Source organism: Serinus canaria, chromosome 2, assembly GCF_022539315.1.
Source record: "Serinus canaria isolate serCan28SL12 chromosome 2, serCan2020, whole genome shotgun sequence".
NCBI classification, from domain to species: Eukaryota; Metazoa; Chordata; class Aves; order Passeriformes; family Fringillidae; genus Serinus; species Serinus canaria.
Genome location: NC_066315.1, coordinates 102,320,488 through 102,344,358, shown reverse-complemented (window position 1 = coordinate 102,344,358; position 23,871 = coordinate 102,320,488). Strand labels below are relative to the sequence as shown.

General features: G+C 40.8%; 1 protein-coding gene across 8 annotated transcripts in view; it reads right to left on the bottom strand.

Moving 5' to 3' along the window:
* Positions 1-274: 274 nt before the first annotated feature.
* The window catches only part of EPB41L3 (erythrocyte membrane protein band 4.1 like 3), a 143,093-nt gene continuing 119,496 nt past the window's right edge, over positions 275-23,871 (bottom strand). For 5 of the 8 annotated variants that reach the window (XM_050970691.1, XM_050970692.1, XM_050970690.1 and 2 more), the window contains 9 exons: positions 16,947-17,000; positions 14,822-14,887; positions 14,155-14,346; positions 7,320-7,712; positions 6,187-6,318; positions 5,659-5,757; positions 4,513-4,593; positions 4,131-4,247; positions 275-2,897 (listed from right to left, as the gene is read on the bottom strand). In XM_050970691.1, coding sequence (XP_050826648.1) covers positions 4,137-4,247; positions 4,513-4,593; positions 5,659-5,757; positions 6,187-6,318; positions 7,320-7,712; positions 14,155-14,346; positions 14,822-14,887; positions 16,947-17,000 — 1,128 coding nt within the window. In that variant the 3' untranslated portion in view covers positions 275-2,897; positions 4,131-4,136. Of the gene's footprint in view, positions 2,898-4,130; positions 4,248-4,512; positions 4,594-5,658; positions 5,758-6,186; positions 6,319-7,319; positions 7,713-8,229; positions 8,353-8,863; positions 9,593-10,340; positions 10,443-10,868; positions 10,944-14,154; positions 14,347-14,821; positions 14,888-15,054; positions 15,091-16,946; positions 17,001-21,028; positions 21,596-23,871 lie in introns of all 8 variants that reach the window. The other 3 variants (XM_050970693.1, XM_050970695.1, XM_050970696.1) reach the window with 2 other exon arrangements.

Genomic DNA, 23,871 nt, shown 5'->3' with positions numbered 1-23,871 from the left:
TCTGTATGTGTAATGGTCACTATTGCTGTGGTCACTGGCTATGCCCATTCTTGCCTGGTGTGCAAAGCCCTTACCATAAGGGCTCAGAGTAGTCAGCTCTCTCAGGATTGAAGCTGGGATTCCAGTTGTAGCAAGTAAGGCTGGCTCCCGTGCTGGTGTCTGTGTTGGCAGTGCTGCCCACAAGTAACACACTGATGGTTTGTTTTCCAGGCTGGTTCATGTTGAGAAGCCAGACAAAGACCAACAACAAATGAGAAGAGACGGAGACAAAAGATGTTGGTAGAAACAGGCAGGTGCTCTTTATTTCATGTGGCACAGCATTAGGCAGACAACCCAAGAAACAGTTTCTAACAAAAACCAAAGCTATAACTTCCAGGAACCATCCCCCAAACAAGGGTCTACTACCAACAGTGGCACTGAGATGTCCTTGCCTGTCCACTCTCATCTCCTCACAGTTTATATGCGCTTAGGCAGTATCTTAGTGGCGAGTGTCCTTTCCAAGGAGACTAACTTCCTACAACGCAGTATCTTTAGACAGCGTACATACTGTGCAGGATCACCAGAGTACAATCTCCTCAAGCCATGCTAAAATATAATGCTAACTCTGGAGAGAAGGCTGTGTGATCGCCTCGTGTCTCTCTGAGGTAATACAATGCTGTTTCTTAGCTGACAACATGAGGGGCACCTGAAGGAGGATCAGTATGGCTTCAGAGTCTATTTTTAAACTCCTGATGCAGTAGTGAGGACCTGGTGTGCCACCGGCCAAGACAGGGTGAGGACCTCTTCCAGCCCCGACCGCCGCTGGGCACCAGCAGCACCAGAGAGCTGAGCCTAGTGTCACTCAGGGGGATGAGAACAGAGATGGTCTTGGACTAGGAGGAGGAGGAGAGGGCCATCAAAGATCACAACAGACCATCAGCTTTGCTCGGTCGTTAGGCAAGAGGTAACAATGACGGCGGGGGCAGGGAGGGGTTACATCGTTAGCACTCCAGATTTAAAGGCATTAAGAATGGCTGGTGGAAGGAAGATGTCTTGGAGACTAAGGGCAAAGCTTTAAAAGCCTTGGGATATTACTTTTTAATTATTATCTACATGTTATTCTCTCTATATATACTATTTTTCCTTCTAAATTATGAAAATAAACATTTATTAACAAGTCACTGGGTCAAATCCTGCTCTCCACTGAAGGCAAATCCATTGACTTCAATGGGAGGGAGCCCTGTGTAAACAACGAAGGGCAAATTTGGCCCTTTATGTCCTGAAAAGTCTGCTTGTATCCATTGCCTTTCAATCCTGCAAGGAAAACCAGATCGAAGGGTGAACTAATTGTTACAAATTTCTCTTAAACTACCAGGGGAGTGTCAGCGAGATGTGGCAATGGAGCAAAAAAAAAAAACAACAAAAAAACAAACCAAGAAAAAGAAAGGAACCAATAAGTAATACTGCTTTAAAGACAATTTTATCCATGTTTCAGAGCCAAAGTACAAAATGAGAGTGGATCTGGATCAAGTACTACTGGCCTTTACTTTCTAAGCAACAACAAAATTCCTTATTTAGCTTCGGCGAAATGTTACACAACCAGAGAAAACAGAAGGAACCAAACAGTCCTTTTCCTTTGCAAACATCATATGCCCAAAGGTGAACACTGTCATCCCTTTGGATTCTCTGCTAACTCCCACTGTCTGCACAGCGCAGTGTCAGCCACTGAAGACAAAACACATCTACTGTGCACATGAGTGAAACCTGTGGTGTCTTACAAACATTACATTTTGATGTTTTGAATACTAAGGACCACTAGGTGCTTTTAGACACAGAACAATACGATTTCAGATGCATTTACCACTTTTATTTCACTATGCAGAAACATACATTCACCATGTGTTGTGATGCAGCTGACAGTGTAATGGACGCTATTCCTTCCGTGGGTATCAGAGCTGGACACTAGCAAGTTTTCAGTGGACGTTCTGTACAGGTTAAGGCTTGACTCAGAACTAGATAGTAAATGCTGACCAGATTCTCAAACAGATTTTTTTTTTTCCTCTGAGAACAAAAGGGAAATCAATAGAAAACCATCACGGTTATTTCAGATTAATAATTTTCTAAAGCTGCAAACTAAGTAAAATACAGATTTTTTTTTTTTCTCCAAAATAACTCCATATAATTTACAAGGTTAGGATCTGTGAAGGGTGACTGGAAGCTGACTCTGAACAATGCTGACAAAAATCATTAAAGTTAATATACTAAAATCATTACTACCTCATAAGGTATTCAGTCAGGTATACAAAGCACACTTTGTAAGCATTTATATGTTTTGATAAGAGTAAAGATTCATCATCATTTATCGGGCAGTAATAAAACCAGATGAAACAAATATAAGATTCAAGTTGTTTACTGAATAAACTGTGTTATTGGCACGTCTAATGTGTGGTAAAACATTATACACAGTACCTATACAGCTTCTAGCATTTTCGGGGTAATCTTCATTTACAATATCTGTAAACAAAAGGCTTGCCATCTAACAAATTTTAATTTGTTTAGACTTTCAGAAACTGTGAAAGGCATGAACTGTTTATGTGTTACATGAGATCACTGTTTATATTGTCTATGAACGTGCAGGTAAAGCTGAAAACTTAGACATTTTAAGAAAATTAAAAATGCTGCTTTTCTGTAATTTTATTGTTGCTTCATGCAATATTGTTTAACTGCTGCTGATTCGGATTGCTTTCTATGGGAAGGTATCTCTGCCAGTTTCTTTATTAACGGTCAAGATCAATTCTTCTGTACTGAAATTTTCCATAGACAGATACAAGTCAGTCAGGTTGGAACTGAGACTCCGTATAGGTTCTCGTATTCCTACTGGTATGCATGTCTGGATTCATATGCATTCTAGGTTATTCCTGCAGAAAAGAGAACTGAGTTAATTATTCAAAGCAAGTACTCTCTTGCAAAAAAGATTTTGTCAATTTGTTCATACAAGAAAAGCTGTTTGAAAATGGCATATGCCACTATAAGCAACTTGGACCAAATCCAAAGTCCACTGACGCCAATGGAAAGAATTAGTGACATCAATAGACTTTTAAGCAAGCCACATTGAGCTGTCTCTGAAACAATTAGCAGAATACCACAAGAATCACAGCTACTCACTCCTTAGTGACTGGTTCCATCTTCCAAATAAATAACTGACACTGAAATTCAGTTTTCTTTAGGGTCTGTATATCCAAAAGCAGGAGAGCCAAAGAGCTTCAAAAGGTGCTGTGCATTATACTCTGTTACTTACACCAAGTGCTAGGGAATACATATTGTTTTAAGAATAAAATGCTGCTATCGATTCAACAAATCTGACAAGCAGCTTTTTCTTCCCCTTCTGCATACAGCATTCAAAGCAATTTGGGCAATGGTGCTGGCATTAAGAGCTTTTGCATAGCAGGTTAGTATGCATGACATGTTTTTGCACAAAGAATAAATATAGGAATATTGAGACGTCTGTTTAGCCAGCCACTATTGGAGAGCATGCCTTTGCTGAGAAAAAGCTAGACGCAAGGAAAGCTGCATTATCATCCATCCTGATAAACAATGCTGCTTTAAAACATTAAATGCTCTTTCAAGTACAACAAAGCCAAGACACCCAAATACCGACAAATTAATTCACTGCGTTTAAAAGCAAGTTGGACCATATCTTTGCAAGTTGGGAATTGAAGCATAACTTTTAACATATCTGCACAAGACATTTAAAAAGCAGCTGTAGGTTTTTTCCCTTGGCATTTTTAAACAAAAATGCACACCTTTAAGAACAAATTGGTTTTGTTCTTAAATGACACAAAAGCAGACAACAGATTTTTTTTGACTTCAGAGGTAGAAAATTAGACTATAACAAAGCATGGACAATGAGGACTTTTCAGAGAGCCAACGAAAGCAAATGAGTAGTTTCTCTTTCTCCAGCTGGCACTGTTTAATGAAGGCAGATGTCTAGAGCTGAATGTGGTTTACTTTCAAATATCAGAACTGATAGCCAGCAACTTGAAAATGCCAGTGAGAGAAAGTGAAGAGTTAAAGGTGAAATATGGTAGGAAAACAACATCTGCAACATGCCAGCCCAGTAAATGCCTAGGAAAATCATCTGGTCCTCTTACCTGTGGTCAATCCTCCCCATCTTCTGGTGTGATTTCTGTCTCTTTATGTACCACTACTTTGGTCACTGACATGTCAGGGTGCTGCTCTTTGGCTTCTTTAATTGCCTGAGCCAGCGCCTATCCCAAGGAAACCACAGAAGGGCAAAAACAAAAAGGAGGTGGAACATGCATGATCAATAGCAAGGTGGAGAGATTCATGACATATTACACAATTTACAAATGAGGAAAATGATTAAAATATGAAATATACCATCACTGATTTAACTACTATTCCAGTTTAATTAAGGCATGCCAGTATGGATAATATCTGTCAAAGCAATGTTTAAAAATGGTCTCTTTTGCAGTCTTCAGGGTAGCCTTTTTAGCAGTTTGTAGATTTTACCTGATCATGGTCAATATCTGCATCTCCTGTGATGACTATTCGTTTTTCAATTCTTGTCTCTGAGATGCCTCCTTTCACAGTCTAGATGGGAGGGACAAAAATGCATGTCAGTAACTCACTTTAGAATGCTGCCACTCATCCTCAGAATGACCAGTGCAGGAACCCTCTCATGACTGGACCAAAACAGCTCAAAGAGGGGACAACCTGGACTGCAAGTAAGCAGCTCTGGAGTTGGCCTGAATGCTCTGAATGGACTAATGACCTCCAGATGTTCTTCCAACACAGGTAATTTTATAATTTGAGTTAAGCTGCACATGCATCAAGAGAGATGCTTGCATGTTAAAAATGGCAAACTTTTCCCATGAAAAACAGAATGGGAATACAGACAGCCCCATATTCAGACCTATTTAAGTCCAACTGCTTGCTTTAAAATGGCATACGGAGTGGCATGGCCTTCGTATGGCTCATCTACTAATGGGGGAACTTCACTGCAGAAAGATGAAATCCTGCTCTCAGTGAATATTGGTAGGAGAGCTGTCACAGCACTAAGAGAGTTTCTATTTAGGGAGGAACTGTTATTTAAATGCTTAGAACCTGGAAGACACAGCATGGTTTGTCTGTGCAGATGAGCTTTCAGCCTGGCTGTGGGCAAGTTCCTCAGGGTACCACCCAGAAGGTAAGGTGCTGGAACTGACTGAATGTCCTGTTATGGTACAGGATATGGATTCACTATGTGCTTTCAACACTGTGCAGTGCTAATCTCAGGGCTGAAAGGCACAGTCATGTCAATGGAGCCTCATGCTCAGACAAGTTATTCCTTCCAGGCTACCATGTGATGCCAATGTGGTTATACTCTTTCTGGTTCCAGGTAGCATTTGCAGCTAAATCAATTGTTTTGGTACAGCAAAGTTTTGTGCTTGCATAGACATACCTTAAGGGTTTAGGATTCATATCAAGCCATTGGATGATGTGTTAATCAACCCAGCACAGCCAAAGACAGGTGAATAAAGACAAGTATGGTAAATTTACAACATTTTGTCAAGAGAATAACAGAATGCGTTCCCTTTCTGAAATAAATCATAGAACCAAAGCTAAGATAGCATACACCCTGGTGAAGAAGGAGCTCCCTGTTTTCTGAGGACTCACTTTGGTGATATGTGTAGTAGTTGTAGTGCTGGTGGTTTCAGATGTGATCGTCTGTGCACTCATCAATACCCCGGGTTCAGAGTCAGCACTGCAATCCACCTAGAAACCAGAAGAGAAAACCAGTCACCAAAAAATGATCCTAAGCACAGGGAATCAAGAAACGGACTGTTAAACTTCCCTATTTCTACAGATCTTCATAAAGTGAGTATCTTATGGTAAGGAAAAAATGTTATTAGGGTGATGATGTGTCAGTATTTCTCTGTGCATGTGGAGGCTGTCCTTCCCCTCAGAAAGCACTGATGAGAAGATGGAGCTTTTAAACCTGCAGTTTCAACAATGTTCTGGAAAACCAGGACGTGAGAGTGACCCTCAGGTAAGTTATTCTTATGTACATCCTCCTCATGCTAGTATTTAATACTTAAACAACTTAGGAAAGTTCACACTACAGCATACACTTAAAGATGGGTGAAGAAATGGGTTCCTTAAAGGCACATTAAATTAGACCACGTCTTTTGCAGCATTTCTTACCTGAGAAGACTCATATGTAATGGTTTTTGTTTCTGTATGGACTACTGGCACTTCCTTTGTTGAAATTTCAAGGGTTTCCCCAGCAGCAGGAACACTGCTGAAACTTATAGTCTCAGTCTTCACAACTGGTGACTGCGTGAACAAAAAAAGAATGAATTGGAACATTTAGCAAAGCCTATGGTTTCTCAGAACAATTTTGCTTGAAGCAAAGAAAGAATAACTAATAAGTGTTCTGTATTTAACAAAAAAAAAAAAAAGAGAGAAAATTCTCTTAATTACAGTGGTACATTCATGTATATAATGCTGGCAACATTTAGCACTTCCCTGGATTTTATGAAAACAAAGTCCAAAATGCTCTAAATATTACAAGAGGCAATGCTCACAACTTGAAAAACAAGAGGTTCCCTGAGAACGTCAGGAAACAGTTTTTCACTGTGAGAGAACACTGGCACAGGTTGCCCAAGGATATTGTGGAATGTCCTTCACTGAAGATACTCAGAGGTTCTCTGGACATTGTCCTGGGCAGCAACTCACTCTGGATGTCCCTGTCTGATCAGGGGATTGGAGCAGATGACCCTCTCACTGTTCTGAGAATCTGTGATTCTACATTTTCTTAAAAGGACAAGAGAACGAATTCTGTCCGGGCTTAAGTCTTTTTATCTCTGGGGAAACAGCCCTGCACAAAACAGCTCTTGAAATTCTACTAATGGGGCTAAGATAAGGAACCTGGTCTGTTTTAAGACACAGTACACTTATTTATAATTGTACCAAGCATGGAAAAAACAATCTTTCCTGTCTTTGGGGACATGTGAACTTTGATGGACTTTCCCAAACAGAATGCCAGCTGATCTTGCTATCAGTTGTATAAAATGCCATGAAATTTGGTATTTCTCTGCAGCATGAAAAGCAGTTACAAGTAAAACATGCATGGCATTTTACTAATGATTGAAACCAGCAGCAAGCCTTGTAGGTGACATGCAAGGAGGAAATAAGAGGAGAAAAAACCTGCTTTCTGTAAAAGTGCAATCATACAAGCTAGGCACACTTTACTTTCAATGACAGGAATTAACTTAGCCTACTATTGCCTACATTCACAATTCAGCACAGACACGACCAATTTAACAACAAGTTACCTCAAAATGAGGTTTTCTTTCCAAAGACTCTGAAAGTTGGACTGTAGTTCTGTGCTCCTCCGCCTGCTCACACGAAGCAGCGGCAGCGACTCCTTCCTGTTTGGTTAGGGCTTTCCCAGCCTCCTCCCTTTTTTCCTCCTTCGCCCCCTCAGTCCCAGCAGAGCCCTCCTTCCCTTTCACGCCGGCTGCCACCGCCGACGCTGCCTCAGCCTGGGCATCCAGCGTAAGTCCGGCCACTTTAGCAGGATCCCCGCCTGCATGCACCTCCAGCCCATGTCTCTCCTTGACAACTACAGTCTCCTGTACAACCTTCTGCACTGTATCCTGATCCGGCTGAACTGCTTGCTTCATGTCGCTGGAAGTTATCTCCTGAGACGTCGTCGTGTCTATTCTCTGCAGGGAAGGAGGAGAAAAACCCTCAGCATCAGAAGCAGACAGCACTATTTGCAGTAGCGCCCAAGCTTAATGTACTGTGAACACAAATTTAAAAAAATGGGCATTATATTTTGCCTAGTTATTTCTCCCACGTTGCATGGATTTTTGTTCCCAGGATGTTATTAGTATAGTGGAAATAGAAAACAAAGCAAAAAGCAAAATTTTTAAAAGTGAAGAGAAATTTCAATGTTGGTGTTCTTCTCTTTGGTATTTTTATGTGAGTTTTACAAAGGCAAAATACAGCACCCCACAAAATGACCAAAATACAATGAAATGAAAGAAAAGCTGGTTGTTGCCTTTTTTTTTTTCCTTTTTGGTGAACCTTCTGTTGTGGTCCATTGAATCAAAAGAAAACAAACATGAATACATGCATTAGTTGTACAGTTCCATATTGTGCAAAAAAACACAAAATAAGAGAAAAGCAAAAGTAATTGGTGCATGGTTATGACATCGGTGGAGGGAATCAAGCAGCCACCTGAGCCCAGGTATGGGAAGTAGAAGTAACCCCTCCTATGAACTCAGTTGGTTTTCTGGCGGACTCTATTAAAGTGAAGATATCTGAACCATCCAAGGTTTTTTCACTGGTGGACTGTTTAGTCTAAATAGACAAAGAAATGTAGAGTCATACACAGAAAAAAGGCAGACCCATATGCACAGACATATTAATTGCCAAAACCAGAGGCGGAGAAGGAGGAAAAGGAGAGAAGGTTGCAGGGGCACGGAGAGGTTGGAAACAGGAAAAGAATGGGAAAATAAATCAGAGCGAATTTATAATGGCTGTAGTAAGCAATAGTTACAAAGCGTAATTGTTAGCATTGGCGTTTTGCTGGTTCAAGCAAACCTTTTTTTTCCCCTTTTATTAACAAGCCACAGCAGCAATACTGAATTTCAGTACATAAACCAGAAAGGTTGAAAGCCTTATATAATGTCTGCTTCAGACTGTGAGACGGATTCAAAGTATGAGAGAAAAAAAATAAGCCGGGTTGGCTGCTGTCAACATAAAGCCAGGCAGCAAGAGAACTCAAAGCTAGGGTGGTGTGAAGGGATTGCCTAAAAGAAGTCATGCTTTTATCTTTAAATCGTGGCGTGAAGTCAAAGCCACTTGTTACCACTACTCTTGATGCAGACGACTCAGTAACATAGTGAGCAGTAGCAATGGTAAATGGCTGTTCTCTGGAATATCTCCACTCAGACAGGCTCTTATCTGTCCGGGCAAACGCCCCTGCTTTTACAGCTTCTCCACCAAGATGCTTTTCTGCTTTGCCAAGCTGTAAGCTTTCCAGTGTACCAAGTAACTGCAAATCCTGGTCCATTCTTAGTGTCTTTTTCAAACTCTCCTCTTCAGGACTCTGCAACTGAGATTCTGCTTCCTTTATGGGTGTCAGAGAATCAGACAGCCTTCTTCTCGCGCTCTGCACGTCGGATCCCAGCCTGGCTTTCTCATCAGTGACAGGCTTGAGGACTTCATACTTGGCCACTATTGGAACAATTTTCGCAGATTCTTGAACTTCCCTTTCCAGTTTTTGCAAAGTTTCTCCTGAAGGCTGTACTGCTTTCTCGCCCTCTTTAGCTTTACTTGTCATGGTTACAATTTTCCCAGATACGGTATCATAGGACTTTCCTAGGGTGAACATTTTCTGCTTATTCTCCTCATTGGATTGTATTTCACTTTCCAAGTCCTCAAAGCTCTGCATTAGAACGGTACTGGATTTTAATATCTCAGGTGGAAAGGCAGTTTTACTGCTCACAGTCACTACTTTGTATGCCAGATTTTTTTCCGATTCACCATCAACTACCTCAGAGGGGATTTTGTCTATAATAACCCAATCCTCAGTGCCCTATATTTGAGATATAAAAGCTAAATTAGAATATCTGCAGGTTTATCTGTACTTCAGGAGCACTAAATTATGAAGACTTTTAAGAAATCATGTTGCTTTTTCTGAAAGCATATAGTAATTTCTAGCATTGTACCTCTTAGAGCAGCTATCAAGCAAATAAATAGAATCACCTCGGGCAAAATATGATTTCTTTGCATATTCTCTCTCTTCAGAGGTCCACATAACATGGACCCAAAAATATAACTTTTGCCACACTATTTCTGTGTTTGTTTGAAACAAAATAGCAGGTCAGGACATAATTATAGTGGAGACTGGAATCAACCTGGGGTTAAAAATCACATATTGCAGTGGTTCACAAAGCTACAGTCAAAAACAAATTACAAAAATAGGGCAAATAAGCCCATTCAACTGTACCCTAGTTGTTACAAACATGCTGTTCATGACGTTTTAGAATAGTACTCTTTTGTACGTAGCCTGCACTGAATTTCCTTGTTTTCATTAGAACATCAATACCCTTCAGGATTGTTTAAATGGAGAAGCACAACACGGCAAACTGTATAAACTAAGCATACTACTAAAATTCCTGAATGAAACTTAATTGCAGCATCTTTTTTCCTCCTCATGCAAATGTGCTATGTGATTTGCTTTAACTATGCAATCAGCATCCGGTTATTTGACTTTAAGACCTTAACTTCTGTATTTAACTAAGCAAATGATGTAGTTTAAAATCAAATGAATTAAAAATAACCTCTAGGGATGATGGGATACTTTTCTGGATAATGATTTGATGAGAAGTAACCAAAGTGCCAGCAGATTCTCCTTCCTGCAGCTTCTTCTCTACCACACTTGGCTAATAGAAAAACCAATAAAAATATAAAGTTCACCATCACTCAGCATCATCTAAATTCAGTTGACAATATAAAGGAAACGCATTCTCGTGACAGAAGTGCCTCATTCACCGTAACGTTCTCAGTGAGGTTTATGCTGGAAATGCATGCAAACTGCATCCAAACAAACAACGTCCAAACTGCACCGTGCAAGTAGATTTCTAACTGGCAGAGAAATCAGTCTCCATTAGGAAGCCATAAGCTCTGGAGAGGACCCATTCCTCAGAATTGGGTCTCCAGATTATATCTCTGCCTGGAACTTATTAAATAATAACAATAAAAAAAATATGAAAAGGGAGGGCTTGGAAAGGAAGGAAAAGAGATAATAAAATAATAAATCATTGCCATCCTTTCTGACTGCATTTCAATGAAATATTATTTGTTTTTACCTGCATTTCAAGGAATGTAGTACCTCCCTTCTGCAAAAATATGAGTTTTTCTGATTTTTCTGTTTCTTCTTTGGTCTAATGTCAGGGGAATAAATGATTTTAGTAAATGGAGGGCATATATACTATACTTCAGAGTAGCTCATATTTCTCTACAAATTATTAATCTCATGGAAAATTAGGAAACAGAACTAAAGAGAATAATTTTGCAGCACAGAGGTTTCCAATGAGAAGTGAAATCAGTCTCTCTCCATGGTGAATGCAAAGGAGACATGAATATAGAAATTGTATGCACAAGTGTAGCACAAAACCCACCAAACTGAGTAAGACCCAGGTGTGGATGCACTGTGTTTGTTTCATTTCATATGATTCATTTAACGGGGGCTGATGCCAGCTCACACAACTTCCACCAACAGAACAGGGCCCTGCACCTTCACTCTGGGCAAGGCTCTCCCCTGAGTTTGCAGCCCCCTCTGCTGAAGCAGGCAGAAGGTATGCCCAGCCATGATTTCAGCTCTCCCTTTTTCCCTGATGGTATTAGAAGCCTTAGGAGCAGTTTTCCTACAGAGGGAGCTAACTGCTGTTCTATTATCCTGCAGTGTGACACCGAAATCTCCTCACTTTTATCCCATCAGCGCTTTCCCAGTGCTATGAGAATAGTATCTCTCTATCTTGGAAACTGGGAAAATGTTAAATGTAGGTAAGACTCAATTTCCCAAGGCTTTTGAGCCCACTTTCTGGGCTGGTCACTGTTGTCATCTGGCCAGAGAAAGTAAGTCCCTGCAGAGCAAAATGGGTTTCTTGCCAAACCCTTTCTAGTGACTTCACAAAATACTGTCCTCAAAGATATGCCAATGGAATTCCTCAGACTGGCATGATAAAAGGGTACATATATTTAAGAGTAAAGATAGAAATTTAAAGAGGAATACAAAACTAGAAAGGGATAAATGGTTCAACTCCCTGGCTGTGAGGAGATGCACAACTCCTTTATTCCTAAAGTGTTTGTTTCATCCAATTCAGGTGAGATTAAACATTGTCAAGGACTTTGTCAATATGATGGCTTTCATGTTCCATAGCTATCTTAGCTATCTGGCTACCATTATGGAAGACTTTTAAAACTATATTTTTCATTACTAAGGAAAACCAAATTATTTCCCCATCTGTTCTAAGAAACCACGCGCTGACCAGTGGCTTGAAGTCACACTGACCAAACACTCAGGTGCCACGTGCTCGAAGATCACATTTTGAAAAGACATATTTTCTCTTTTGGTCTTGCTTTATTATAAAAGGAGCCACAGGTAACAGCACTGAACATATTTTTGAAGTGGATAATGTGTAACTTTGACTAGCCGAAGGCACAACACTATCTTGACTGCCTCTGCATTTCTTAGTAGACATCAAGGTGCTGATTTTGAGCTATGGATGGCTTCAGCTTTTTCCTGAAAAAATCCCCTCTCATCAGGACATGTGAACTGAAACCATCTCACTGGGACCAAAGGAATGGCCAGGTGTTATCTACAGCAGAAGCTGCCTCAGAGTTAGGCTCTGATAGCTCAAGTCTGCTCTTAACTTTCCACAGAAATACTTTCATTTGGATGAGCTTCTGTGAAACAGATGTATTACTCAGATGCATGTATAATTCTTGCCCTTTACCTTTCCAAATGAATGGGTAAATTCAGATGTGTTTCCTCAGGGTGAAGCCTACAGAGCTCTGTAATACTTTGATATTGATTGTATGTTTTAATTAAAACTGTTTATTACATTCTTAAAGTAATAAAGATATTAAACAAACCGGGTGATGCTAAGTTTCCTTCCCCTGCAATCCTCTGATTCAGGCTTAGCTATCCACCCTTTCCAACAGTTCCTTCCATCTTTATTATGATAAATGCCTCCTGTTTGTTGTAGTTGCAATTTTAATTTTTAGGAGGATAAACCTTTATTTTTAACTACAACCAAACCAACCTGTTTGTAGGGTCTGTTATTCCTGAACAAGGCAGTAGGAGCAAAACTAAAACTCCTCTGTGTTCCCCTCAAAAGGGGAGCTTTGAGCACACTGCCTGCTTTTTTACATATTTTAATCCAACTTGAATGCCACAGTAATGCACATCTGGTGCCAGCATCAGCTACTGGCTATAATGTGGGAGAGGAGGAGGGGAGACCCCTTTCCTTGGCAATATTCCTTTCCCTGTGAGGAGACGCTGACACTTGCTACCTGCATGCCTTCAGGGATGCCCTTCCCCAGAGTTATGGCTCTGCAACACCAACCTCTGAGGTGAGAAAGCAGAGCACTCAATTTACACTTTCCAGACAATTTTTACTAAGTTGCCTACAACATTACATCAGTGCTGTGGGCAAAAAAAATTAAAAATCTCATGACCTTTTATTGGTTTCTAATGCTAAAATTTCTAAAACTGAGAGGAACCCATAAAGATAATGCCTGTGAGACAGAAACCAGATATCCATTAATAATAGAATAAAAAAAAAAAAACCTCTCAGGCAGACCACACAAGCTTATTTCTTTCTGCTCCACCGGACTTAAGCCAAGACAGTGCACTATGTATTTTATTGCAACACAAGTGTTGCCTTGCTACCCCTACATGTCCTTATCCACCTACAGATCAAGTAAACACCAGCTTTTAAAGTGGCAAGTTTCTCACAAGCACTTCAAGACTGCACAGTGAGCAAGATTTTTTTCACACACACACAGAGCAGGAAAATGCAGATACTTAGCAATCTGCATTGGGTCTTCCAAGAAGTATCCAGCAGACTGCAGCAACCATCAGGCTCCTTATGCAACTGGCCAAGAAGGTCTAATTATCATCATTATTACTTCCCTGTTTTCAGAGACTGAGGGTTCTGCCCTTTGTTCTGTATTTTCTTTTCAAGCTTGGCACTGTAGCCCCCACCTGTCTCACTACACCCCTTCTCCCAACCAGTCACCATTGTTTAAATTTTCTCTCCGTCACATTCATGGTTTATTTCACACATGGCTGGATTTCCTCAAGCTCACCGAACCTGTAACAACGCCTGTATTTTGCACCCTCAGAGAGACCCAGTTCTGCCACATGGCTTCCAGTGAATTTAATTCTCTCTATACACATGTATTTATATATGTATATAAATATATCTGCTCTTCCTCCCATCTTTGCTGCTAGAGCCTGCGTCCTGAGACAGGGGAGTGCCTGCAAGTAGGAATTGGCCTCTAACTACGGCCTCTAATCTAGTGAGAGCTGCTATGAGTAAAAATGCATAGACAAATACATAATGAAGCCTTTCAGCTCACGCTGACCTCTTCAGGCACTAGTGGTTCAATCATAGGAGCATCCTCCTGCCTTGCTGCAAGCCGAACGGGAGATGTGGAAAGCCTCTTCTCCCACTCATTAGACACAGTCGTTTCTGTGGAGGTTTCCAAGAAGGTGCGTTTCAACTCGCTTATATTGGTCTGATGTTTCATCAGATCTTCCTGGGTTTTGTCTAGATCCTAGACAGTTTTAAAAGAATAGAGCAGTTTGTGATACATCCTAAGCCAACCACACTTTAGAGCCAAAACACACAACTTGGTTAGTATAGAGGGAAATAACAGCTCAGGGAGCTGGGGAGCACAGCACTAACACAACACTCTGTGAAAATGTGGCATTTTGGAAGAGAACAGCATAGCATATCTGGTACAAGTGAGTCTAAATACACTCTTAAAGAGCCTATCCATATTGCTACAATTTGCACCTGATAAAGAGGCTCCAAACAAACATACATATGCGCGTGGAGGCACACACATATAGGCACACGCATATATCGATACTGATAGTACAAGTTAGAGGAGTCATCATAATCTGAGAGAAGAAATAATCTATTAGCAGGTGGGAGTACACAGTTCATGCATCATAGTGCAGATCCACAGTTTACCACTAAAACTAACACACATGTACGTACATGCACTGGTATATACCAATACCAACCTCTAACATAAGATTACTATGTTTGACATACACATTTTCACCCTGTATTCGCTTAATCAGACTATTCTGAAAGAAGTGAAAAAGAAAGGGAAAAGTAAGGGACACAGTATTGAAAGGATACAAAATGCTGTTTCTACACATTTCTTCACAGAGAACCGACAGTAACATGCTGAAAGAGGCGAACACCTCCAACATTGATACCTGAGCAACATCTAGACCTTTTCTTTCTGTACCTGTGCCTTTAGATCTCCGTCCTCCTCTTGATCCGACTGCCAGCATGAGAAAGATTGGAAAACAACACCTTACCCACTTGTACGAATGAAGGCTTTATGAACATTGGTGAGAGGTACACACTGGGTTAAAATCCCCTTTTCTCCTCATTAAGGAGAAGGAGTAGACACACTGGCTTTGCACAGTTTTCCTAACTCAGAGCAAATGTCCACTTCTCAAATTTGTGTTTTGTTATCAAAGGGGTGGTAAACATCTTCCTTTTATAAATATTGCTACACTCCACATTCCTAAATCTTTTTATGGAGCAGCAGTTGCACCTTCTCATCAAGGTCGCAACTAGTCTAGGACGGAACAGCAAACAGCAAATGCTTTGGAATTCTGTAATCCCAGAATTTACACATAGGACATAATCTGGGCCACAAGCAAAGCTTAGCATAAACTCACCATGGGCAAACTTGCAACACTTTCTACAGAAAGAAGCACATTTTATCTGCTTAAAATGCTATTTCCCTAACCATAGTACCTTTCTGTATTTCCGTAATTTTATCTCATATTTAGCCTGTACATATTCTTTCAGGACCTATCCTCTGGAATGGCACACACATCCACTTCGGTGCACATTTTCAAAAGCAACACCATAAGGACTGCCCCAGCAGCCCTGTTCCCAAGAGTGCAATTTTCAGGTGGCAGATATACCACACATTTTGAAAATCAGGTAGCCATATCCAACTCATATGTGCTATATCTTCTCCTCTAAATAAAGATGGCAACTAGGAATATTAACACACATTTTTGAGTAATAAACTGAACATTTAAAATGCCACAATTTTATGATTATGTTTTACTTTCTGTAGTGCTCAAGGCCTATGAGTGGAAGAAGCACTTCAAAGCATTTTGTACTTCTGACTCATCTCAATAGACTTTATGTTGTTGCACTGTTTGAATTCTTTTAATGCCCATGCTGCTATTTTATTGTTAATTTTTCATATAGTCCTAATTAGACAAATGACTCATGGGAAAATCTGTTGATTACTTTACAACTCCGTTCAAATTTATTCTATTTACAGCCAAGGCTGAATCGTCCTGACGTGTCATACAAAAAATTTTTCCTTGAAGATAATTTTAACAGTCTCAAATATTAATGAGATCCTTCTGAAAACCTAGAGTAGTATTTGTGGTAAGACTCTGTCTTCTAGCAGATGTCAGATAAAATTCAGCTCATGTTTGCAGCTGCAACCATATTAATTATGAAAGCATTATATGCACTTCAGTGAAGTCACATAAGGTTGAATTTGCCTGCACAGTCTATGTTGTGGATATGAGGCTTCTTAGTGTAAGGAAAATATAAACATTTTACATTTCTCCTTTGAAAAGAATACCTGGACTAGTAGTGGCCATATGTGAAGATTACATACGAAGGCCCTATGTGAAATTACATTAAAGAAAAAACTTACATATTTAAAATGTGAGAATATTCAGTAAATTTGGAAACAGCGTTTTGTTGTCTTTTCCCCACTCTCCCACTCAGGCTTCAGAGTATAAGAGCAAACAAGCAAACAAAAAACCCCAGGGCACGATCTGGCCAGCAGAACCCTCCAGGTTCTGGGGCAGCACTGGCACGGGTGACAGCGCCACTGCCCCACTAACCGCACAACGCAGAGGCCTTGCAGCTTCCACACCAAACTCAGGAATAAGAGGAGCCCATAGGGAGCCCCGGAAACTCAACTCTCCTGGCAAAGCTGTCCCGCTTGCAGGCACGCACATGCACACGCGCGCAGGGAGGGACCCTGAGCTGCCGTAGCGGACATGCGGTCTAGCCCCCAGGCCCAGGGTCGGGAAGAGACGAGGCCAAACGCCTCCCCTGCCATAGCTGGGTGCTGGCGACTGTACAAACCTCGGTGGCAGTGGTCTCACCATCAGCCGCAGTATCCGTCTGCTCACTGTCAGTCTATTGGGTTAGACAAGTACCCGGGTCCCGAGAGGAAGGCAGGAATAAAGAATAAACCCAGCTCATCAGTACACGCGGCTCACACGGGGAGCTGTTAAACTCAACATCCCTGTGAACTGCATTAGCATTGCTTTTCAAACAACGCACATGTCAAAGAAGCAAAATAAAAATGCTATATTAGTAAACAGAACAGACTCAGAGGAAGACTCGAGGCGTACTGTACACAGTTTATGGCTTTACTGGAACAAATTTATAAGCCAAACAAAACATTACTGGAAAAGTGTTATTTGAATAGCAGATTTGGTTTTTTTTCTTCCTTAAGAAAACCAAGTAGCTTAAAAAAAGAAGGGGGGGAAAAAAGCGACTAATATTTTCTAATTGAACTTTTTCTCCCACAATGATTTTTAAACAAAATTATTGAACTAATTTTTTGTTCTAGCCAATATGATGTAGTGGTTAAATTTTTATCTGGAGGGGAAAAAGATAATTAAAAAAAAAACACCAACAAAAAAGCTACTTTAACAGTCATCTGACTTTCAGCCCCTCATTTGTACAAAGGTTATTCTTGTCTCCACATTTATACACCATGAGGCTGTCTGCATTACCAAGGAGTTCAAATAACCATACCCCCAGCCCATCTACTGTCTGTCTGTGGAGTAATGGTAAGGCTCAGATCCCACTCGGTTCCAATAAAGAGTAGCTGATAATTGTTAATGATAGTAAAATGAATGAAAACTGCCATTAAAAGAAGAAAAAAATACTTCTCATTCCATTTAAGAATATGGATGAAAGCAGGAGAAAACCAAAAGTAACTCCCCCCACCCCCCAAACACTTACTAGGTATGAGTGATAAAAATGAAACAAAGCACAGCATTGCACAGACTGATCTATCCCTGCTTTGCATGAAGAACATTTTAGTGGAGAGCACAAGTGTCAAGATTAAGAGAGAGTGGAGTGGAGGTTACTACAGACTGAGAAAAGAGTTCAAAAAACTACTCTGATGTCAGGTAAGCATATGGAAAACTAGAAATAAAGTGCACCCTACTGCCCCAGACTGGCACATCCAAGTTGTTTTGATAGCAGCGAAAGCTCTGGTTTCCATTAGTGATTTTTCTGTGGTCCTTAGACAGTAACCCAGGCAGGCAATTTAAAGCCAAGACAACACATCTCATCCTCCAATCCCATCAATAGAAACAAGAACAAAAGAACAACTTACTGGTGGATGGAGTATCAATCTTAGCTTTGAATTTCCTCCAGTTTTTTGTACTTTTCTGACAACTCCTTTGTTTTGTAAGACAATGTTTTGATTTTTTTTCTATAGCTTTGTTTTTTTATTCTTTGAAGAGCTTGTATTGTTTGTATGACAGACAAGAATAAACAAGCATTTTGCACTACTTGCTAAGTGCATGAATGCAAGTTACATCAAATTTTTCAAGCCACGACCACTCTTGAGACAGACCACATTTATTTTTAAATGGAAGTGTAATGTCAAAGCAGTCTATTAGGCTGGTCCAATTGCTTTTACTAAAGTGCTAGAAAATTGTTTCTTTATTAACAAAGGATCTGTCTTTATAACATTATAGGCAATTGTAAAGGTATGGCAATAGAAAAAAAAGTATGCATTGTCACTCCTGTTTACAAAAATAAAAAGAAAAAAAGAGGAATTAATGCATCTAGGCAATTAAAAAGAATTAAAAATTGTGTCAAGGCACTCTAACACAAGTCTGGCATATAGGGTTCATTTTAGGAAATTGAAGTCAATAGGAAATTGGCTGCTAAGGTAAAAACACAGAAGCTAGTAAATTCCAAGAGGTGAGATTCTGTCTTTGACTGCATGGACTAACTCCAGATGCATAGCTCAAGGAAGAACAAGCTCAGCAATATAAGGCATTGGTTCAGGACACTGGCTGTAGTCTTCTGCATCTCTGTGTGCAATCTTTTGTGAACTGTGGGGGGCAGAAAACGTTCCTATTTCTTTTGCCACGAGTGGAATGACATCCTAAGTAAAGCGTAATGCTTGCTTTATTGCAACATACATATCTGCTAATCAGCCAATCAACAGCCATGGTGTCGAAGTCAGCATCACTGAATTACTTGAAATAAAGACCTGGGGTTATCACAGAGCAGGGAATGGTGAGTTAAGGCTGAGTAAGGCAGGTCTCCTCTGGAGTGAAGAGTAAGAAAGGCCAGGCTCAGCTCCAAGACGGGCTGAGGTACAGCTGAGGTGGGGTTGGCAGGCAGGCGAGGGCTGGAGCAGGACAGAGGCAGCTTCTCCTGACGTGCTGTGGCTGCACCTCTCCTACCTTGTGATCGTAATTGCTGTGATTTGTTTTGCCAATGTAATGCAGACATGCCCGAGTTTAAAACATATTCACTTTCATGCAATATTTTGAACAAGAAATACCCCGTGGATTAGGCACAAGTCTGTGTTGTCTGCCAGGAAGCACTGCCAGAGTAATCATCCTCATAAAAGAGCGATACTAAAAAGCCTATTTTAGATGTTTTTGTGCTCAATACTTCCTAACTTCACTAACAAAAAGAAGCGCTTATTTCTGAAAGAGGAACAGAGTAATGTATTACATAAACACTGCCTCATTATTGCCTCTAGAGCTGGAAATATATTAATGCTGTTACTGCTATTAGATTAACCCAAGTGCAGAGCTAATGCAAATTGAGACCTAAATGCTGTCTCAAAATAAGGGCAAGAAATAAGACAGCAGCATTTTGGATGCCTTTTATCAGAAATCGTACATTATTTTTTAGTTGTAAGGCATCACAGAGCCAAAAGCATTTAAAGACAATGTTTTTACAAGACAAATTGATGTGACTTTTGGCTTTCTATAAAAAGGAAATGAAATCCTGCACCAAGTCTTACAAAACCAACAGCAGAAGATGACAATGTTCAAGCTGGTTAATTGAAGAGAGCTACTGCAATGGACTACTGTCAAATGGCCAAGGTGGCTTTTTACATGGCCAGCTGCCCTGTGATCATCTGATCTGGGCTTTCTTCTTTATATACAAAGCAAAACTGTGCTTTTGCATTTCAAGTTGAAGAAGAAAACAGAAAATAAAGGAAAACCTGAACTCATCATTTTATTGTGTCAACAAAGAATAATCAGGCTCCAGCAAAAACTGAGATGCCAGTTACTCTGTTACTTAAGCAGATTCCTTTCCTACTTCTGGATTTTTCATCACATCCACAGTACCCAGAACCACTGCAGACTCCTACTGCAGCTGGTTCATCTGCCCATGATGACCCTGGTGGCTTAAGGCATCAGTTTTGGCAGTGCTAATCTAACACTGCAAATGTCAAGACAGCCCACATGGCATGCTCCTGCAACAGCTGCAGAACAGCTGTCCCAATCTGACCCCTCACCGATACGTTGGATTTAACCATGGGAAAACAATTTAATCTGCAGCAGAGATAGGATCAAGGCTGAAAATCGAGATCTGGGTTTTGCTGGACCAGAAAGCCTTTTCTGGGATTCAGCTACAGCTGATAGCCTTTTGCAAAGAGCTGAGCCTATCTGGACTTCAAACATACTGAAGTTGGTGGGGGTGCTCATCATTGTTAGGCAGCTAGTGATATAAATAAATGTAGATACATATTAATATATTTGGATGTTCAGTAATTATGCAAAAAATTATACTTAATACCCACTATTTAGATAATTATCCTAACCCTAAAACTATTCTAAACTGATAGAGGGAAGAAAAAGGTCTTATCATTTAGTGCAAGTCACTTTAAATGAACAGACACAGTTCAAGCCAAGCCTCTTCCACACAGTGTTGTGCCTAACCCTGGGCTCCAAGCTGTACTCCCAGCATGAGAAAAAAATAAAAAAGAAGAAAAAGAAACCAAAACAAAAAACAACAACCCCCAAACAGAAAAAAAAAATCCCTTCTAACATATCAGCACAGACAGAAATGAGGCTCTGAAAGTAGGACCACTATTGCAGCAATCTAACACTGGTTAGGACTGAAGCACTGAACACGAAAAAGAGTGTGTTCGATGCCGAGGTACACACCTCTTCCTCTGAACTGTCACTCAGGTCATTGGCAAGTGAGGCACTCAAGGAGGCCGCCTTGGGCTCCAGGTAGCAGAGGCACATAGCCAGAGGAAAGGAGAGAGTGAGGGCGTATGGCACTGAGAAAGAGGCAGAGAGCAGAAAGAAAAAAATGAAGAGGAAGCAAGGCACGAGGGAGGGGGAGCGGATGGGGAGGTAGTGCTGCACACTGGCAGGCAGGAGGTTGGTTTCCGAGAGGTTAGGGAGCGACAGGTAGCCATCGTCATCCAGGAGGGAAGGAAATGACTCTGGAAGTTGCAAGGAGAAGGAAAACAGGGTTCCGCCTTTGCCGGCTTTTTGCTTGTAGCCAAAAGCCACGTCTTGCTCGGCGGAGCAAACTCGCCCCTTTCTGTCAGAGTCTGGCTCCGACTCGCTGTGTTTTGGAGCGCTCTCTTTGGGGGCCTCACAGCCTAAGGACTTTGTCCGAGTGCTCTCCTTGCATCTCCTGCGAAGCTTTGCTGAAGATACATGGGGGCCAGGCTGAGAGGATGGCGAGGAGTGGTGGGAGTCAGTGCCAAGCAAAGATGGCTGGTGACAGAGAAAGGGCAGCAAACAAGGCGCAAAAGCAAAAGGACAAAAAGAAAACTGTAATTAGTTAATTTTCTTCCGTGATGATAAATAATATATATTATATATTTAAAATTATAAACAGTATTTTAACACCACAGCTTTCCACTGAATCGAACGGTGCATGTTCCCATGCCACACACCACAGGTATTAGCCAATCACGCTTCCAGCTTACAAAAGGCAACTTCTTGATTCAACATTTGTCTAGTCCTCTGCAGCACAGGATTTACATAAAAGCCTCTGTGGCCACATGGGGAGTTTCAGGTGTTGCCAATTTTCACTTACTGCAAGACTGGTTTCCGATCATAAAGAGTTTTCAAACATGAAGTACATGGAGAGCAACAAAGAAGGAAACATATTTCTAATATCAGCACTACTTGTGACAGCATTCTTGCAGTCAGGAGGAGACTTGATGGGAGCCAAATGCTTCCCATCTATGCCTTGGACAACCTCAGCAGTAATAATTAAAACTCCAAGGGCTTTAAATTCCTTGATATTAATATTTTAAAAAAAATCTAGGCCATAAACCAAATTAAAGCACATTGTTGTTTGGTAGGGGAAGCAGAAATTCATTCATCAATGCCCCTGATGGAAAAAAACTGCTCAACAGATATGCCAGCAGCCAGTTCCTCAGCATGGCTCCCACCACTGGCCTCTGTTGGGCATCCCCAGAGCCCTGCCCTCACCTCTGCTCATTGTGAGCCCAAGCAGTGCTGGGGGCTCAGCCCCTCCCAGGAATGCACCCTGCCAGCCCCTCCATGCTGCCATCTCTTCGGCCATACACTGAAAGAAGGGAGCTGAGACTTGTGGCTCAGCAGACCCCATAATCCCTCACTGGGGATCTGAAGGGGGGCTGGCTAGAGAGAAGTCCTTGCCCCACACAGCCACATCTTCTCATAACCAAAATAGTTACCTTTACCCACAGTGAAGAGGCAAAAATGCCCCTGATGCTTTTTCTACAAGTTTTACCACAATGCCAAGAGTACTGGCTACCAACAAGCAGGATTTGCTTTGATATGCCATTTGTAGGGCATTCAACTGGCTTTCAGGTCATTTGAGGTCAAAAAATTGGTAGGAGGAGGGAGGTGATTCAGTGGAAATACTGAATGTCATTTCACATGCTCCCTGCAAGCAGACACCACTGCTCTTTAAAAGGACAAAACCCACTGTCATCACCAAAATGTATACCCAGCACAATGCATCTGCCACAATGCTGATGGATCTGAGATGTTTTGGCCAAAATCCACCAAGTGCACGTAGCTGAAGTGGCCCACTGGATCCATGACCAAATCCTAAGTGCCTGAGCTGCTCCATCTGTACTGCATCTCCCCAGGGAGTTATAATAGCCATTTCACTTTCACTCCAGGCTCCCAAAAGCAAAATTACTTAAAGACCACAACAGCATCTACCTCCTGTTCAAGCTGGTGTTGAACTGGAAGCAAAAAGCAGATCCAAGTTTTAGACACAGATTGCTACTAAACCCGACCGTTACCAGGTATATTAAGGGTAGGAATGGGACACAAGCAAAGTAATTACATGGAAGAACTCCTTTCCTTCCTTTTTCACATCTCCCTTTCTCTCTTCTCTAACAATTTATCAATTAAAAGACTCTGTATTACCAAACTAAGCAATCAGAATCAAGCCTAGCTTCAAACCACTTATAAATGCCTTTATGGGTTTAATGTAGTAAGATCAAGTCAAAACTTAATGCTGATGGACTCACAGGTTTTTGTGTGAGCTGAATACACACACAAATACAACTTCTCTTTACTGTAAAGACAAAAGTCCAAAGTAAATGTATTTTTTTCTAATTCAGACTATTCACTTGCTAACATCTTTACAGTGTTAATATTTAGAATAACTTCTGGTACTTCAATACACATGGATAAAACCAAGGCAAAATGTCTTTATGGAAAACATACCTAAAACATTTATATGCCCTTAAAAGGGTTTTGATTTTGAGCTTGTATTGTGTTTCTTGAGACATTCTCTTTATGATGACAGACAAATCTGTTAGCAGGTCCATGTGGAAGCAGGACTGAGATCTCTGTAGGATTACAGAACTGAAACTCTATTTATGATGGTTTAAAATGAACTCATTTCTTGAGTGGGGGTAAAAGTCAATCATCTGTGCATATATAAGTTCCATCAAATTAGTGTCCTAAAATATCTCTGAGTATTTCTAGCCATTTATAAGGAATAGCTAGATGATCTTCAAAAAGCAACTGATCCCTCC